General features: G+C 42.6%; 2 protein-coding genes across 3 annotated transcripts; both read right to left on the bottom strand.

Moving 5' to 3' along the window:
* Positions 1 to 7,233: 7,233 nt before the first annotated feature.
* Positions 7,234 to 11,967, bottom strand: mmp21 (matrix metallopeptidase 21). 2 transcript variants are annotated; one of them, XM_012831019.3, is made up of 7 exons: positions 11,699 to 11,967; positions 10,526 to 11,237; positions 10,097 to 10,236; positions 9,669 to 9,810; positions 8,553 to 8,810; positions 8,096 to 8,268; positions 7,234 to 7,898 (listed from the first exon to the last, which is right to left on the bottom strand). In XM_012831019.3, the coding sequence occupies exons 2-7, from the start codon at positions 11,136 to 11,138 to the stop codon at positions 7,590 to 7,592; spliced, it is 1,635 nt and encodes a 544-aa protein (XP_012686473.2). In that variant the 5' UTR covers positions 11,139 to 11,237; positions 11,699 to 11,967; the 3' UTR covers positions 7,234 to 7,589. The 2 variants fall into 2 exon arrangements, with proteins under 2 accessions (XP_012686473.2, XP_031417019.1); XM_031561159.1 differs by lacking the exon at positions 11,699 to 11,967 and adding an exon at positions 11,464 to 11,616.
* A 107-nt stretch (positions 11,968 to 12,074) lies between these two features.
* On the bottom strand, positions 12,075 to 18,115 carry uros (uroporphyrinogen III synthase). Its single transcript, XM_012831034.3, has 10 exons — positions 17,915 to 18,115; positions 17,495 to 17,578; positions 17,263 to 17,346; positions 17,066 to 17,162; positions 16,599 to 16,670; positions 15,541 to 15,615; positions 15,352 to 15,435; positions 14,888 to 14,973; positions 14,386 to 14,484; positions 12,075 to 12,708 (listed from the first exon to the last, which is right to left on the bottom strand). Exons 2-10 carry the CDS (start codon positions 17,555 to 17,557, stop codon positions 12,589 to 12,591), a joined length of 780 nt encoding a protein of 259 aa, XP_012686488.1. The 5' UTR covers positions 17,558 to 17,578; positions 17,915 to 18,115; the 3' UTR covers positions 12,075 to 12,588.
* Between the last annotated feature and the right edge of the window lie 20 nt (positions 18,116 to 18,135).

Raw genomic sequence — 18,135 nt, 5'->3', positions numbered from 1 at the left:
ACACACACACACACACACACACACACACACACACACACAGCTCTACAGACCCATACACACACACACACACACCCAATATTTTCATCTGTATATAGAATTAATAAATACAGGAAACCAATACATGAACTCCAAATCCTATTTATTTCACCTTAACACTAAAGGCTCTTTCCAAGAAGCACTTTACTGGAGAACATTTGAAGATAAACCTTGGGAAATATTGATTTGAATGTGAAATTGAGCAAGTCTGTCAGCAGTAAAAGCATCTGTCTGGATCTGGATTTTCCTTTTTAATCCCAAATTATTTATCGGGAACAGAGAAACAGAGCAAGACAGGAAGGCGGAAAAATAAGAAGAGAGAGAAGGAGAGAGAGAGAGAGAAAGAGAAGAAGAGAGAGAAGGAGAGAGAGAGAGAGACGCTTGATTTGAAGCACAATACACAAACGCGGGTAATGCCGATGCTTCCGAGAGTTTGTTCGCACAACAACTTTCAAGTCTCCAAATCCTCCTTTCAGGAGAGTCTGAATTCCACACTGATTACCATGGATAAAAACGCTGATCCGTACGCTCCCCGGCAGGCTGCCGAGTCTTTGACTCATTCAAACCCTCAATAGTTCCATTCAGACAAGGGGGAAACATGCCATTTTTTGCAAGTGTGGGCTCTGGTAAATATAATCTCAAGCCATCCACTTTCAGATCCCATCAAGGGCATAAAAGCGTCTGTCAGGCTTTCGTCCGCACACAGAAACAGATTATGTACCTCCACTTCAGAGTACAGACAGCCGGTGAACCACCTCATATTTTCTCTCTTTCCCTGCCCAAACTATCCTCTCTATTTGGCAATTAACTGTTGGGTGCATAAAGCAACAAATACTAAAAGAGGAAGCCGTAGCACAAATGATGTCTTGTCAATAACCATAAAACACAGGTCCTTGGCAGCATAAAACATGTTACATAATTACCTGCAGCACCTCTTAAATTAATCAGCTAGCTGAAGCATAAAAGTATTACCATATGTTCCACATTCTGCTACGCCTGTGAGGAGGATTCGGCATCCATTCCACCAGGACTCTGAGCACAGGGAGCTCTTACTGTGTATCAGAGAGGATATTAATGAATGCTTATTGGAGATAACAGACAGCATTACCAGGTGCATATCATGAGCCTTCGACCAGATTGACAGGAGTGTGGAAGTCTGAGAGAGTTAGTATGTATAGGGTATAGATGGTCCTGTCCTGGACACTAGATCAGATGATAGATCCAAGATCAGATAGATCAGTCGATGATGGCCTGGATGGGAGTTTACTTTTGTAGTACTAGAGGTGGAATACCACACAATGATGTCAGGCTGAAGTACTAGAGGTGGAATACCACACAATGATGTCAGGCTGAAGTCACTACTCCACAGAACAAATCTCCTGCAGTAACGACAGGGAAAAAAGTGGCAGCATGATTACAACACATAAATTGGCAGCGCTAACAATATCGTAGAAATGGTCTTAGGGTCAGCAAGCACCATTAGATGAGTAAGCAAGGGATACGTGTACATTCAAATATCATATCCGTGATTCACAGCTTGACATTTTTTCCCAGTGCCCTTTAAATGAAATATCTTTATGAAGAGAGAGTCCTTGACATCAAGTCATGGCCATATCTTCATTGGGACCCACACATATGTAGAAACACACTCCTCACACACACACACAGCACAGGACCCATACATGTGTAGAAACACACTCCTCACACACACTCACAGCACAGGACCCATACATGTGTAGAAACACACTCCTCACACACACATACAGCACAGGACCCACACATATGTAGAAACACACTCCTCACACACACACACACACACACACACAGCACAGGACCCATACATGTGTAGAAACACACTCCTCACACACACACACACACACACACACACACACACACACACACACACACACACAGCACAGGGCCCACACATATGTAGAAACACACTCCTCTCACACACACACACACACACACACACACAGCACAGGACCCATACATGTGTACACTGTTCTATGTATTGTGGCTGCCCTCTGCTGGCGCACCAAATGACTGCGCTTGAGCTCTGATGGCCTCAGCCCGTTATGGAAAGCACACACTTGAATTAGAATGTAATTAATCTGACCGCCCATTAAGACAAACAAAAGATGATTGCATAACTCTGGTTAGCCTCTGGCTGGTCTTCTCCATACTGACTTGAAAAGATCATAGCCTTCATTTTTCTATAGCTTATTTTCTCCTTAAAATGTAAATGCAATCTGATCATTTGACCAGTTCTTCCACTGAGTGTCTGCATTTTGACAATGATCTATGACACTGATGGATGTAGAAATGTAAAGTACCGTGAGGGCTTCTCCAAGCCCCGTTGTTCTGTGGAAGAAGCTGAAGGCATGTGATGTACTACTTGGCTCCTTGGGTGGCCATTATTAATTTAACAATGTAGGACAACGCATTATGACTGGAGGTCTGAGAGGTTGAAATATGAACCAGCGTGCATCGACCTTTCTGGCAGCCCACATGGCCATCACTGACCATGAAGAACAGCATAACTGCATTAAGCCCCCTGGATGACAAGACAAGGGCATAATAAATGGAATTGAATTTCTGAAGGGGGCCGTGAAGGACGGCCATGTCTCGGAGGGAGGGGGGTGGAGTGGGTCTGAGGGAGGAAAAGAGGAGGGGAATGGAAGCGGACTGTCAGCAGTGGCAACACAACGAAGGAGATCAAGCACAGGATGCGGGGAGAGGAGAGCATTCCGTCTCCACGACTCCTCTCCATGGCAACTGATCAATACCAGAGGAGCGATGCGATTGTTTCCATTTGTGTGTGTGTGTGTGTGTGTGTGTGTGTGTGTGTGTGTGTGTGTGTGTGTGTATGTGTGTGAGAAGGGGGACTTTTTCATTTTACCGTGACAGAATTAAGCAGGTGAGTATGCATGGGTTATTGTGTATGCATTGGGAGTAACAACCTCTCATACAAAAAGCATTTGTACAAAACAAAGCCGCCGTGACAAGCAGAATTGATCAGAAACACATGTATGTATAATGGCCTCAGACATGCATGAGATATAGTCTAAGGCTGACATGTTGTGTTTGACTGCTCTGGCTGCAGTGAGACGGAGCAATATCTTCTAGCCTAACCAAGACTGACAGGTCTGGAGCCAGCGTTCAGAGAGACTGCGGCACAGGTTGTCAGCGGCTCCACTCCAGCAGTACTTCAGTGAGTGAAACAGCAGGCAGCACTGAGCGACTGATTTCCCCATCTGTGTTATCGCATGCTCACCTTGTAACTTTATCTGCGGCGTGCTGAGAGCTTCTCCGTCTCCGACACCTCCCCAGAATTCTAATGGAAGTTGTGTGTGGTGCACTGCTAGAGGGCTTCCATAGGCTGCTTAGTCATTCTGCTGTAACCACACCGGAGACCTGGAGGAGTGCACACACCTTAATGCCTCCGTCTGGCTGTGAAAATAGACCATTTCAACAAGACCTTGACCATCCAACTACTGATCTAATGTGGGAGTAGCAGCTGAGCTAACGGAGGTGAGTAATAACATGAGGAAGGTGGGCAAGGGCCTCTCGCTGCAGGGGAGCCCGGAGCGACACCTCTGGGGGAGGCAGTTGTTTGCGTTGGCAGGGAGATAACAACAGCAAACGCAATTACATTAAAAGGCAGCCTGGGCGAACCTTCTTCCCATAGAGGTTGGTTCAGAGTATGGCGTTCCAATGCAGCCCATCACACCCATCCTATCTCCACAGCTTCCTCTTCTTTCTGTCTCCTCCTCAGCCCTGAAGACGGGTCTCATGAATAAAGACTCATGAATAAATGTCTGATATATTCATCTCCTGCTCCCAGCTGCAGAGCTCACATGAGGAAGACAAGTTTCTGCAGGTTGAAACACGTAAAAACTAGAATCTCTTTAGCCCTCTAAAAGAACATTTGTATTCATTTTGTATTTAACAGCCCTGTCTTTGGAGCCCTGATGAAATGCCCCCTGTGTGGATTCCCTGTGTGGATTCCCTGTGTGGATTGCGGTGCTCTGCTGGGGGAGCCATTCGTCTCTCTCTGGGTGCCTGTGACAGTGGCCCCATCAGAGTGACTGATCTCATTCATCCCGCTCCCACTCTGTGGGCTGTCGGCGGTGGCGGTTTCAGGGCGCCCTGTTTGTGCTGTGGCGGGAGCCAGTGAGCCGTGTGGCAAGCGTGGAGATTCATGTTTGTGAGCAAGAGTGCAAACGGACGGCGCTCCTCTGTTTGCGTTCCGACAGCAGGTGATCCATAATGGGACTGAGAAGAATGGATCGCCGCGCACAGCCACCGCCGGACTGTGTGAGGTCAGGTGTAAACAACGCTCTAGCACGACAGCTCAATAGGCACCTTAGACAAGAGGAGCATCTGCATGCACTCAACCAGAAATGTATCCTGGACTAAATGTATATATATACAATAATAATGTTCACATTGAGCTGACAAAAGCACAAGTACAAGAGCATATTTGTAATATGTCCTTGTGGTGAGTATTGAGTCTCTGTGTTGCTCTCCAGAGAAGTGAGAGAGCGGGAGCTCAACCTTTACTCACACACGTAGCAAGAAATCATTTGTGACATTCCAGAAAACACCATGGATATCACCAGGCAACTAGGTGTATTAGATTTAGAAAACAAATATAATTTTCAACAGCGAAGATTAATAAGAGAATTGATTAGCATGCTGATTATAATATGAGTGAGAGAGAACATGAGAGTGAGCGAGAGAGAGAGTGTGTCTAATGTATGTGTAGTGTGCTTGTTGCAATTTTCCAACCACATCCTTTGTCTGCCAGTGCTTCACTTTCCCATTTTGTAATTCTGCTTGTAATTGATTTTTACTTCCATTTATTAATAAAGCCTCTGGTCCGCCTTAAGCTTTGGGATGGTTATTTGAAGCCCAGCAGGAGCTTAATCTCTTTAAATGAGCTGAATGAGAAGGAGCTGCTCGCAAAATGTATTGATTTAAGAATCGATATCTGTTCTTTTACACCGGCCTGGCTGATGTAGAGATGAGATGGGCTGTCAGGGAGAGTGTTACTCATCTGTTTTTAAGCCTTTCACTTTCAAAATGTACAGGACTCTCTGAAATAGATTCTGTCATAAAATATACCGAGATTTTGAGTAAATGGCAGCACAATAAACATTCTCCCTTCTCCCTCCACCTCCAGGCCTTATTGAAAGAACTGTTGAGTGAACGTCAGAAGCAGTAAGCAAACCTCCAAAGCTTCTGTGTTACAGTAACAGTGAGGTGGTGATGATCAGAATGTTGGAAGAGCATTGCTGTCCACCTGGATGTGCAGCGTGCTTTTAGACCTCTCCCTTCTGTCTGGAGTAGCACATGCTGTATATACATTCAATATAAAAATGGTTTGACAGTGCTGACAGCCCAGGTAAGATTAAAAAACGACTCTGTACTCAACAATCCTATCTTCAAGGACAGACAGTGAGGTGGGAAAAAAAGAAAAAAACTCCATAAGCTATCACTGGGAGAACTTGAAATGAAAGAGAACAGTGTGTGAACCTAAGGTTAGAAAATAGAAAATACACTTTTGTGCATCATAAACCAACACTGCCAGAAACTTAACACTATTAAAGAGCTAAATATTAACACTATCCAAAGTGTAACTTTAACTCAGAACTTGAGAGAATGATAAACACTGGGATAGTGTTCATTTTAACAATAAGCAAGTTAAATTAACACTGGGGACTTTGCTGTGCAGACGATAGTTCATAGATTTTGATCTGGTGTGCCAACATAATGGACATCCATACAAAATATTATTTCCCAGTTAAAGGGAGTCATTAAGAAGCGGAAGTGTTGCTATCAGTTTATTACACAGACCAGCGAAGAATAATCTTTCAGTTCCATGTCCCTAAAACACAAGTAAAATCAATAAAGTTGCTTGAAATGACATTCATTGGTATAAAATTAACCTGATAATTCCATCTCCCCCTCTTTGTGCTATAATTTCCAAGTGTGATGTGATATTAAGATGAACTTAATATGTTAATAGTAGAACTGGATAGGTCTAGTATGTGTATTAATGTAAGTGTGTCACTATGATCTTCTTTTGAAAACAGTCAGACCTTTTTGGGCTAAATAGTGTCGCTTTTTCTGCCCATCAAGGCCTAGGCTGTGGGAGCGCCATGAATAAATTAGCACTGATTACTTCAGTCTCTTAATCAGCAAATCATTTCATCCCTGGGCTGTGCTACCCCTTCAGTCACAGATCCAGAATGATTACTGCTGTGTCTTGGTGTGCCCAGAGAAGCTCTTAACTCACGCCCAAAGGCCATTTCATTTACATGCATCAGCTCGGAGAGGAGGGGTGAGAGTAGGAGGGGAGGAAAGGAGAAGGAAGAGAAGAACAAGAGAGAATGAAAGAAAGAAAAAAAGAAAGAAAGAGAGAGAGAAAGAATGAAAAAAACTAAGGCATGAGAAATGTCAGATGACATTTGGGAATTACAGTGGCGTTGGTTGAGGGATGAAAGCATGTTTAAACAAGGCTCTCAGTATTGACAGAGGACCAGTGGAGGACAAATAACCTTTCACAATAGCATACTGTGCAATCACCCTTGATTTCAGAACAGGTAACAGATAAATATGCTAGGTGGCTCTGTTTCGTCTTACAATAATGTTTTGTGCCAAGTTATACAATTTCTGTTTACATAATTGGGTTTTATTTTCATAACTGAATGTTTAATCTGTGTAACCATAATTACATTCTCAAAAAGAATGTTGAGAATTTAACAGTTTTAATCACCTCACCATCTGTTTACCAACCAGAGTCTCCTGTTCTTACTGAGAACAAAAGAGAAATACCGCTGGAAGCAGCAAAAAATAACCAGGCTGGTGTAAAGTTGGCAGTTACCAGTAAGCTTTCAGCCATTTCCACATATTTGACCACTTAGGGTATGTGGAAGAGAGACAGAGCGGTATGTGATGTGTTGTGTTGTGTCAGTCATCGCCACTGTTGTTGATCTGGTGCTCCACTGAGGGCAGTATAAAGGCTAGATAGATAGTGCAGTAGAGATTTACAACTGACAAAACACTGCTTTTAAGAAAAGGTCATCTGCAAAACAAATGGTGCTATCAAGGGGAGCCACCACCCGGAACACGGTGTTCATTTATCTTCCATTCACACAGTCTGTAAGATAAGATACACCACAAACGGACCAAAAATTAAATATTATTTAATAAATTATAAGATAGCCAACCTTTCTGTTTTTGTCCTCTAATACAGTATGAACATGTCCATGTATGTATTTATGTTTACAGAGCCTAATAAAACATTTACAGTATGTATAATACTGAACATGAAGATGGTGTTGCAGGATAAACCGCCAAGGGTGTAGGAACTAGAGGTCCTGTGTTCGTTCTTTTCTTGAAGTAGTCTTGTCCCCTCATATGTGAATTTGCACTACTGTTTTCTTGTCATCGTAATAAGTTCATTTGAAATGGATGCCAAAAAGCAAGTGCCAATACGTCAACTAGTCCTAAACGTTGACAGCACGCAGATCTGACACCGATGTTCACCTGCGAGCCACCCTCAGTGCAGTACTGTGGACGTTGCAGATGTCAAACCACTGCTCGTCAACTTCCCTGTGAGGCAGCAGGCCATTGTAAGGCAAGAAGGGTCTCCTCCGGCGATCCCTGCTGCTAACAACCCTCCAGTAACTGGTGTCCTTCAGTAGGAAAATGGCATTGTGTGTGTAGGAGAAGTAGGCTACGTCCAGGTTAGCAACAGGGTGGTCACCAGGCAACACTGCAGGAAACACCTGTGTGATTTTCTTTGGGTACCCTTTTGCCAAGCGGTTAGCTTTGACATCAAAGGCATACACCTACAAAAGAAAGATATTTCAAAAAAGGTTATATTTCTTGGTTGTCCTCACTGAATAGAATTTTATAACAACGAAAAACTGCATAATAACGAAACAAATATATTTCAAGAGAGAAATATTGCTCATACATATTGTCAATTATCATAATATGTTGTGTTTTACACATGATGTTGAAGTGAAAAGATGCATGCACTTACTGATGGGCCCCTAAAGAAATAGATTTGAGAGTCTCTCCTGTCGTAGAAGGCCGTGTCGATGGGGCCAGGTACCCCAGGAAAGCCCTCTGAGATGGGCCTGGGGTAGCGCCGGCCCTCCTCATCCTCTGTGAATACCTGGTCATTCTCAGTGTCATATTTCCAGAACTGAGAACCTGCCGAGCATAGAAGATTTGCACAAGAGCAGCACACCTTTTTAGATATTCAGTGCCACTATGCACTGGAGGGACTGCTGTGGAGAACAGAGGGGCTGAATAGCCTGCTGCGGCAAGGTCACTCAGTGGCAGATGAACACCCCTCTGAGAAACATCCGCCTTATTACATTTTGAGCCATTCTGTTCGTTCCATTCTAACATTGACAATGGTCATTTCTGGGCTCATATTTCATGCACTTGGAACCTGGGGGACTTTAGGCGATGGGTTATCATCTTTTTCATACCTTTGAAAAAATAGATGGCATCATTTCCACGCGTCCACACATGAACGTGCGCGTCCACGCCATTGGCCGGTATGCCATGCCATCCCACCTCGACAGCTACAGGGTCACCGTAGCGCGTGCGGTTCTGCCTGTTCTCATACAGCCAGTACAAGCCATCTCGCATGAAGTACGTGTTGAAGCGGACCCTCATCTCCCCATAGGGGGTCCTTTCCTTCCTGATCCAATCAAACACTGCGCTGAAGCGCCCATTACAGCTGCCTATAGGATTGAAATGGTATGGTAGCTTGTTAAAAACAAAAAAAATAAGGGTGGTTCATTACTGTAAAGAAAATGATTATTATTTTAAAAAGGCACAATCATGCTCTGTATGACATCTTTATCGCTGTAATGCACATGGGGAGCGCAAACTATGGAAATATGTTTTGGTAGTTGGGTCCCGTCCAAAGCAGCAATTTCTCGCTACTTGAATGTTTGAAGGGCTCCTTAATCTGAAAGCCTGGTCTTTATTATTCTACACAGGAGCACAGGCACAGCAGGCTGCATTGTCGCTGCATAGCATGCTGCTCAGAAGTGATTGCATTCACGTTCAAATTAATGGCAGCGATGTTTAATCGAACATCAAATTACATGTTGACATATTTACGGCTAAGAGTGTGCTGGTTCATTTTTTACTTGATTTTATGGCAAGGTGATTATTATCTTTAATGAATTCTCATCTGGAGAGATAATTCAAATAGTAGTTTGGGTGCAAAGGCTGATTCCCATATCAATGCGGTGATCTGGCAGAATGTCATTTGGTGAGAACTGATGGAATGATTAAGATATCTGAATCTGATTTATCGCTAACATATGTATGACTCCAAGTGGATGAATGAGCTTTAATGAAGTTTGGCTTTAAACTACATCTCGACATGAGGGGTCACATTGAGATGAATATAAGGATTTGTTTCCCCTTTCAATTGTGTAACTAAAGTTGGTGTAATATAGAACTAACAGTTGAAGTTCATTTATATTAAAGGATTAATATTATTATTATAATTATTTATATTTAAGGATTCTGATCGAAAGAGAGACTGATGGATGTTTTTAGAGCATTTAGTCAGGGACATACTGTACCGTAAAGGTGCTGAATGGCTTTCCTGTCTTGCCAGTCGAGTTCAAAGCTGGACTCCTGGGGGAGATAGCTGGGCTGCATGATGGACCCAGCCCTGTAGAGATGTGGTAAGCCCAACACATGGCCAATCTCATGCACCGCCACCTGAGGAAGTACACTCAAAATGCTTAACAGCTGACCAAATCAATCTTTAGATAGAGTACATCAGTATGCAACAACAACACGTAGTATATGCTTCATCTGTGTAAGCCAGGACCGTCAGACTCATCTTGTAATTCTATAGCTTTCACATATGACACATTGTACATGCACTTTTTCTAACAAGCAAGACAAGTGAAACCAAAAATAAACCTTCTGCCCTTCATAGTTGAGTTGCTCAATGAGAGACTGACTTATGGCTCACGGGTCATGCACTCCATGTTGAACTCACTTTCAGCAGGCTGATCCCATCCCCAGTATTAGGGGCGGTGAAATGTTCATCGTCGTCAAAGTGTATGTCTCCAAGGAACCACGCATGAGCAAACTCACGGCCTGCGCCATCGAATCTTTGAGTGCAGCCTAAGTGTCGCCCTGTGGAGAGAATAGAAAGGACTGGATTAAACACAATTGATTCATTAGAGGGCAGAAGTGGCCTACACTGAATGGATTCAATCACTTATTATCTGGATAGAAGGCTTGGAGACAAGAAGACCTCACAATGAAAACACAAAATGTAAAAAAGGAGCTAAGGGATCTAGCTCATACATTGCATTAATAGGATTAATAAAACAAAACAAATTATTTTTGTTTTTTTTACGCCACACATTGAGGGTATAATTAAAATGATGATGTACCAATATGCCAGCCTTATTTGTCAAACCTGTTCCAAAGCCCAGTCTGATGTCAATGTCCTCCAGCGGGGAGTGTGAGTCCTCCACAAACTCCAGAGGGGAGACCTCACTCCACATCCTGAAGGCCAGTCTGAAGATGTACCTCTGATCGTCAATGGACAGCTGGCTGCTGTAACCTTCCCCAATCAGCCTCCACCTGAGCACCGCCTTAGAGAAGGCCATATATTCCATCTCTCCCTCCTCCCTTCTTCTTCTGGTTTGACCCAGCAAGGAAGCCAGATGCCGCTTCTTACGAGAGAGCCTTTCACTGCGAGTGTGGACCAGTCTGGTCTCAGCAGTTTTCTGTTCTGGATCCTTGACTTGTTCTTGGTCAGTTTCGGTGCTATTACCCAACTGGCTGCCCTCCCCACCTGTTGTGGTTGTATTGTGCTCAGCAGTAGTCTTGGAGTCTGCCTCTTTGTCTGGAACCCCACAACGTGGCTTGTTCATGGCTGCTTTGGTGGCGTCATCAAACAGACCTGTCACAGGCAAGCCTATCATCCTCTGGAACTCCTTGAGAGCTGTTATGAGCTGTGCGTTCTCTGAGGGGTCTTTGGTGTTACCTGACCATGATAAGGAGTCTCCCTCTTGAATGAGAGACATAGTGTCTCCACTGCTGAAGTCTTCTGATAATTTCTCCTCATCCCATTGAGCGTCTTCCCAGTTTACAGGCGTTATAAAGCCATATTTGGAGAGAAAATCCTGGAAATATTAACATTACAAGGTAAACAACTTTGGTAAAGCCTGATTACTATATATGACATGACTACACGAATCACACAAATTTACATTTAAATAGACATCAGCGTATGTTCAGTCAACGCAGGAGGTACTGAAGGTACTGATCAAATCCTTACACAAGCAAGACATACTAACAAACAACAAACAAAAAGCGGTGTGCGGCCTAACATAAAAGAGAACATGTCACCTCTGCTGTATCCGTATCCGTTATTAATTCTGCTTGATGTGAAGGGGGTATCACTACATCAGAACGATCACGATAGTGGAAGAGTTTCTCCGAAAACACTGCGCCGAAGATTGTCAAACTAGAGAGCGAGATCAGCTGTACAAGCGTCAGCATCGTTGTGTGCGTGTAGGCTACTGCAAAAAGTACTATACGGTGTCGAAGGTAGATTCACTGAAAGATTGTAAAATCCACTTACATTATATACGTTCGCCGGATGGTCCACGCCTCCACGATTCAGGCACACTTTGAAGACTCTTTATAACATCCCCCCTGTACAACACCTCCTTGTCAAAAGTTCAGTCCCCCTCCCCTAATGAAAAAAACGGCAATGTCAAAGGCGCTTCAGCCAATTCCATTCGCTGTAGATTTAGATGGTCCATGTCCATGTAGTGGACTATTTTATTCAGTCACCCGATCATTATACCCATTTATATTGTTTTTTTTTTTACTTGAACACCAAGCTGTTTTGTTAAACATGATTTCAATAGAATCTAACAAATAAGTAGGACATTACAACATATATGCTTCGTCTAACAATCCTGTTGATATGATACAAATTAGGGGACAAATACTGATGGATAAAAGGGGTGCTTTATTTTATTACATTTCTGAAAACAAATCAAAGCAATTTCATGTCAGTCTCAACAGCTTCCTTACCATCATTAGGAATCTGACAGACTTAATCAGGCATAAAATACAACAGCAAGAACTCATCAGTAGTGCAACATCACTAGTGCATCACATTTCACATTGAACAAACAAACAAACAAACAAACAAGCACATCAATCTGCTGTCAGTGGGACAAGATGTGACGGTAAGAACTGATTCTGAAAATAAGGCTACAGCCAATATTGTACAATAGACTATGACAGAAAAGTCAGATTGCTGTTGGAGTAACTAGCTATGTAACATCTATAGCAAGGTGACCATCTATTAATACATCTATGGTACAAGTTATTCAATTTGGTGTCATGTCCACCATCACAGGTCATCCAAATGATTGTAAAAGTATTTATATTAGGATATAAGTGGAGGTTGTGGAGGTTCCAAAGAAGGCTCAGAGATTGAAGGTAATGTGTGTGTCTCTACAGAGCCTGGGCTATGGCTGCTGCTAGGTGCTGAGCAGTGGGCTTCTCCGCAGAGCCACTGACAGTCAGTCCCTCTGCTGCCAAAGCATCCGCCGTAGTGGGGCCTATGGCTGCAAACTGGCAAAGGCATCAGAATGAATGTAAATAACAAATACACCAGGTAATACCAAAGACCTGTACACATTTTGACAACTAAACAAGAATAAATACCACGGACATTGTTTAGGCAAAATGCACAGATGCAACTGAAATGATTGCAAATTAGATGGAATAAAATAGGTTAGGGACATGAGAGCAGTGGCGGTTCTACATGGAATTACGCCCCGGGCGAAACCCCCTCTGAGCGCCCCCCCCCGCCGGAAAAAAAAGAATCTTATTTATTTTTTATTATAACAATATAAGTGAAAGACAAACTTAAATGTATCAATTGCACAAATCCTTCAATAGAAAATTTGACTAACACACTTAAGAGAATCAATGCACACATCATGTACATTAATGTTAGCTAACCAGCTCTCTGCAAGTTAGGTTAAGCACTCAACATGCATTATGGTATAGTTGAGTTAGCTAATCGTGGCTAACGGGATTTCGCTAACGCTGGCTAGTATAGTTGTGTCAAAAGGAAATATATGGTCTAACCAGCTAGCTATCGACCTGTTCATTATTAAGATTATACTAGTACTCTGTATGCTGTTATATTCTGTTAGTTGTGGCTAGCGGGACTTCGCTAACACCTAGCCTAGTGTCAGATGAATGAACATGTTCATACCCTATGGTCAAATCAGCTAGCTAACGCTAGCTAGCAAACAATTCTGTTGGTGCTCAACATTAGCTGGTTGCCTTAATAGGAATTTAGGTTAAGTTACACTTGACTGAAAACACATTTTTACCTTGTCCACTTGAGCATCCTTCAATAGCTTTCTTGATAATGTAATAGACTACTCTGTAAAAGATGTATTTAATTTCCCTCGGGATAAATAAAATATCTATCTATCTACCTATACTCTGCTAACTACGTACTACCTTCACCAGTTGGATAAGTTGAAGCAGTCAGTGGTCTCCTTCCACCAATTCACCTTGCCCTTGGTGACCACATCATCGTTCTGTATTACCTATTTGTATTAGCCATTTCACACAATTCAGAAAAACGAAAACGTGCAGGAATTATAGGCCTGTAATTATAATGTTATGAATGTGCGTTATTGGGAAGAAAGTCGAGGTGTGACTGCTATACAGTGGATCCCCGCGCCCCCTCCCCTTCCCCCTTCTCACGCAGGATCTGTCCACGGCACCTTCTTAGCGAGCAGAGGCGCCTGCAGCTGCAGGGGGCGCCAATTTGCCAATTCCACACACAGTGATATGATAGATAATAGAAAACCGCTTCGCGGCCCAGATGATTTTTTTTTTAAGTGCTCTTGCCGCCCCCCACGTCTTATGAAAAAGTGCGGCCCCGGGCGGCTGCCCGGGTCGCCCGTGCCTAAAACCACCCCTGCATGAGAGATTAGTATGATGATTCCCCACTCAATCTTTTGCAATTACAATTATGGAGATTCCTTGAGGTTTGATAAGAAAAAAAGACAAACAACATTAAGGATTCATTTGGAGGAATACTGGTAAGTGTTGATCAGTATGCCAACAGGGCAGCCCCTCGGCCGGAGTCCTGCAGCTGGTGTGAGAGTGCATGTACACTCAGCAATTACACTGATGCATGGCGCCCCGAGAGCCTGTGCACACTGGAGAGAGAGCGGAGTGCCGCCGGTGTGCATTTAACTCCGTGGGGGGTTTGGTCTGTACCTTAATCTGGCTCAGCTGAGGCCCGGAGAGCCGCCGCACCGTCTCCAGGCAGAAATTCACTCCCGACGGACTGAAGACAGCAATGCTGGCAGGAACACCCTGTGAGTGCGTTTGTGTAGAAACATAATGGCACAACTTGAATATCCGGATCCTGACACAAATTCATAATAAGCTTCGAGTTGGAGGACTTGTAGACAAATGGACAGATATTTTGATACGCTACCATAAGCTTTCCAGTCCTATAGTAGGATTCATCTGCATTCATATATTGTAAGGTTTTGTCATAGAATCACTGATGTTGAATATTTGAGTATTAACACAGGTTAAAAGCAAAAGTCCATGTGTGGCCAATGGTGGTTTCTATTATTCAACAACATTATTAGCTTGTTTTTCTCCTCTCAATAATTAATCAATCTATTATACCATTAATAATGACAGAGCCAAGAGTGTTCAACACTGTATTGAGGAGACCTTTGGTGTGCCTGCATATCTGACTGTTTACCTGCTGGGTGAAATAATTGGTCAGATTTTTCTCCAAGTCTGGATGTTGTGCTGTCTGATAGACAGTCAGGGTCTCTAGAGGGATACCTTCATGAGAATAAAAGCAGAAAATAAGGCGAATAAAAACACTCACATTTGCAGTGCTATACTCGACATATAGAGCTGCCAATTAAAGTGGCCCTGGGGGAATTTGTCATAGTGAGTTTCAGAATATTGCTGTGTTTTTAGGACAGAGGGTATTCAATTATTCTGCATGAATCCACAAATCCCTAAGCTAAAGTGGTATGCACATTGTATATTATGCTACACAATTATATTTGTGACCAGCCAGTAAGGACAAGCATATTTTTTATCACCAGGGGCTGTCATAAAGGTCTTTTATTTTCTTATTTTAAAAGCAGACATTCCAAAGCATGATTGCCATTTTCATCAGCTTGTAAGAGTTAGCCTTTTTGCAACTGTTACCATTTTCTCTCAGTGCTGTGGGCAAGACCTCCCTTTTGATGGAGCCACATGGAAAAAAGAGTGGCATTATATTGGAGTCTTCCCCTGTGACACATATATGACATAAAGAGTTAATGCAGTACATAGAAATAGTTTGAGAAAACTATAGTCAACGATAACTATAGGTGAGGTGTCTATTTGCTTTCATACTTTCTAGAATGAGCCGTGACAGAACATCCGCAGTCCCCGTGTCCTCTCCCAGGGGGGACAGACCCACCTCCTCCACTGAAAAACAATAACAAAAGAAGCAAGGAATGCACCATTCATTATTTACAGACAATGCAGACAGAACACATCGCAAAACATGGATGTTTACACTTGGGGCAGAATATTGAGCATTTCTACAAGAGCCATGGCTCAGACTGTAAATCAACTCAATATGCTGAACTGTCCAACAGTAAATCTTATTCTGCCATTGTACACATTCCTCTCTCAGCTATAATGTTGTTACTTCAGATTTTAAACTGCCACAGTGAAATATCGCTTATCCTATCTGTCTTGTCTTTATTTGGAAACACGTTAACAGTTATCACTGTTCCCATCACAAAGTCAACTGAGACTGAAGTATTTATACATTTTCTGCCGTAGAAATTTGACAATAAAAAGCCAGAAGCAGTTCAAGTAAACAAACAACCATAAAGCCATAAATGCCACAGGTAGTGATCAGGTGCTAGGGCGTACCATGAACATTGTGGCTGGTACCCAAACAATAAAGAATGAAAGGAAACAAACACGGTGTGGGGCTGGCAGGGATTTCACACTTCGACAGCACACCGCGACCTGTTTAACTCCAGCCCTCAGTTTCACTTGAGCATGAGCTAATTGCACCAACATATTCCACAAGTGTGCAGGTGCCTGTGCAGCATCAGGCCTCTTCAATTAGCGCCTCATTAGCTAATGCACTGAAGAAGGAAGCAGCAGGGAGGTGTAAATTGCACTGAAGGGTGGTAGCACGCCACAGCACAGCACAGCACAGCACAGCCTCTCCTGTCAGACCGCCACAGCTGGGTTTACATAACAGAAGCTTATTACCTTTGTGTCTGCCCACTGAACAATTTACACACATCATATCATGTCATTGAAAGTGAAATGCGTAAAGACTCCCAAAGTGAATCTGAGAATATGTGTGAACGAGACACATATTTTGTTTTAAATCAATGTAATGCCAATAGGGATAAACAGTGAATGTTCTTCAGAGGGGATCTTACCTAATGAGGCAGTGGCCTTCCCAACAACATAAACTGTTTTTGCATTCCATTTGTCCTTCAAGTTCTCCCAGACTAATGTAAAAAGAAGCAGTTAGTTTAGTCCACAATACAAAAGGTCATGTTAACAAGGAAGATGGGAAAACAAAGAAGAGATTAAGGTGAAGAATAATTTCAGTTGTTTGTATTTGCACAAATCTTCTCCACTATTCAATTTGAAAGACCTAACAAAGGTAAAGGCTGACATCTAGTGGATACATTCAGTACTTCTATTTTGAGGTGGAGGATCCTATTGTCAACATCTCAGGCTTGTTCTTACTGTTCTTTGAGTTTATGTTTAGAAACTTTATTGGTGATTAATGTTAATAACGTATTATAATGATTTATAATCAGTACATTATGTAGGCCTAAGTCAGGTCAAATTACATTCACTTCAGAAGAATAGCATGTTTCCAATTTCACTCACTCACCCTCTTTCTTGTTATTGACACCTAAACATATCTTCACTGCCTCCACTGCTCTTGGGCTGGTAAAAATAAGTCCTCCATACTTCTCTGGCTGAAAAAGCTGTCAAGATTTATGTGGTGAGAAGAGCTTGTCAGATCATTTTTCATACTATCAAGGTAGCAAGATCAATTTGAACAACAGCAATGCAATTCTTACATACCTTTTCAGATAATGTGTCTAAAGACACAAATTTGAAAGAGAGCACAGGGATCAATGTGGCTTTATGTCCATAAGTTGACAGCTCCTACAAAGAATCACAAAAAAGACTAAGCTTATATGTTCGATGATGGTACATTTATAATACATTCAGTTGAATTGAGCTTTCACTCTATAGCCTCTCGTTGACCTTACAGCTCAGAGACGAAGTATGCAACGAATTCATCTGCATGTACCTTGATATATGGATCTGGTCCACTCCCACCTTCTCTTGGTTCTTTCAAAAGCAGGACGTTCATGCCTTCTGTGTGTTCAGTGTGCTGTGGAGAGTACAATATGTGTGGACGTTGTCAACAATAACTTCACATTAAGAATTTACTTGGGCCGTAACTACAATTTAATCTCTAATGACATGCAACAGACAGTCAGAAACCTGCCATGATTAATCAGTTGACGCCCAATACAGTGTCCTCCTGATAACAAAACAGACCGTAGGCAGGCGCAAGCATTTGCGCTTGCACGTAATGCTTAACGGCAGATGACAGAATGCGTCTACAATGCGTACTTATAGGGCCACTGAGATAAAACTTTTGTCAGGAGTGGGCTGTTTACATCACTGCTATTATAAGAGGCATGGTAGTTGTCATAAATTGTACCTATGCGCATGACTCTCAGTCCTTTTGAGCTCTTCATCTGCCTCCGTATGTACTGGTACCGCAAAGGATCTTCTGTTCTATTTTCTGTGTAACATAATTATTTAATCGGAAACACAATACATACTGGATATTTTCTTGTCCCTTCGATTTCCTCGCATGTTCACTACAGGAAGCGGTTGAGTAGAAGTGACTTTATCTAAGGTGAAGTTTGCAAACATTAC

This window comes from Clupea harengus, chromosome 23 (assembly GCF_900700415.2).
Source record: "Clupea harengus chromosome 23, Ch_v2.0.2, whole genome shotgun sequence".
NCBI classification, from domain to species: Eukaryota; Metazoa; Chordata; class Actinopteri; order Clupeiformes; family Clupeidae; genus Clupea; species Clupea harengus.
This window is presented reverse-complemented; position numbering and strand designations above follow the sequence as displayed.

What these genes read in the sequence shown, in the direction of transcription:
- mmp21 (XM_031561159.1), bottom strand. Translation starts at nt 11,616, where the DNA reads ATGCTGACGCTTGTACAGCTGATCTCGCTCTCTAGTTTGACAATCTTC. An exon ending in CAGACTGGGCTTTGGAACAG is followed by an intron (nt 10,237 to 10,525) that starts GTTTGACAAATA and finishes TTCTCTCCACAG; the next exon opens with GGCGACACTTAGGCTGCACT. An exon ending in AGCCATTCAGCACCTTTACG is followed by an intron (nt 8,811 to 9,668) that starts GTACAGTATGTC and finishes TCAATCCTATAG; the next exon opens with GCAGCTGTAATGGGCGCTTC.
- uros (XM_012831034.3), bottom strand. Translation starts at nt 17,557, where the DNA reads ATGAACGTCCTGCTTTTGAAAGAACCAAGAGAAGGTGGGAGTGGACCA. An exon ending in TGTCAATAACAAGAAAGAGG is followed by an intron (nt 16,671 to 17,065) that starts GTGAGTGAGTGA and finishes TTTTTACATTAG; the next exon opens with TCTGGGAGAACTTGAAGGAC. An exon ending in GAAGGCCACTGCCTCATTAG is followed by an intron (nt 15,616 to 16,598) that starts GTAAGATCCCCT and finishes ATTGTTTTTCAG; the next exon opens with TGGAGGAGGTGGGTCTGTCC.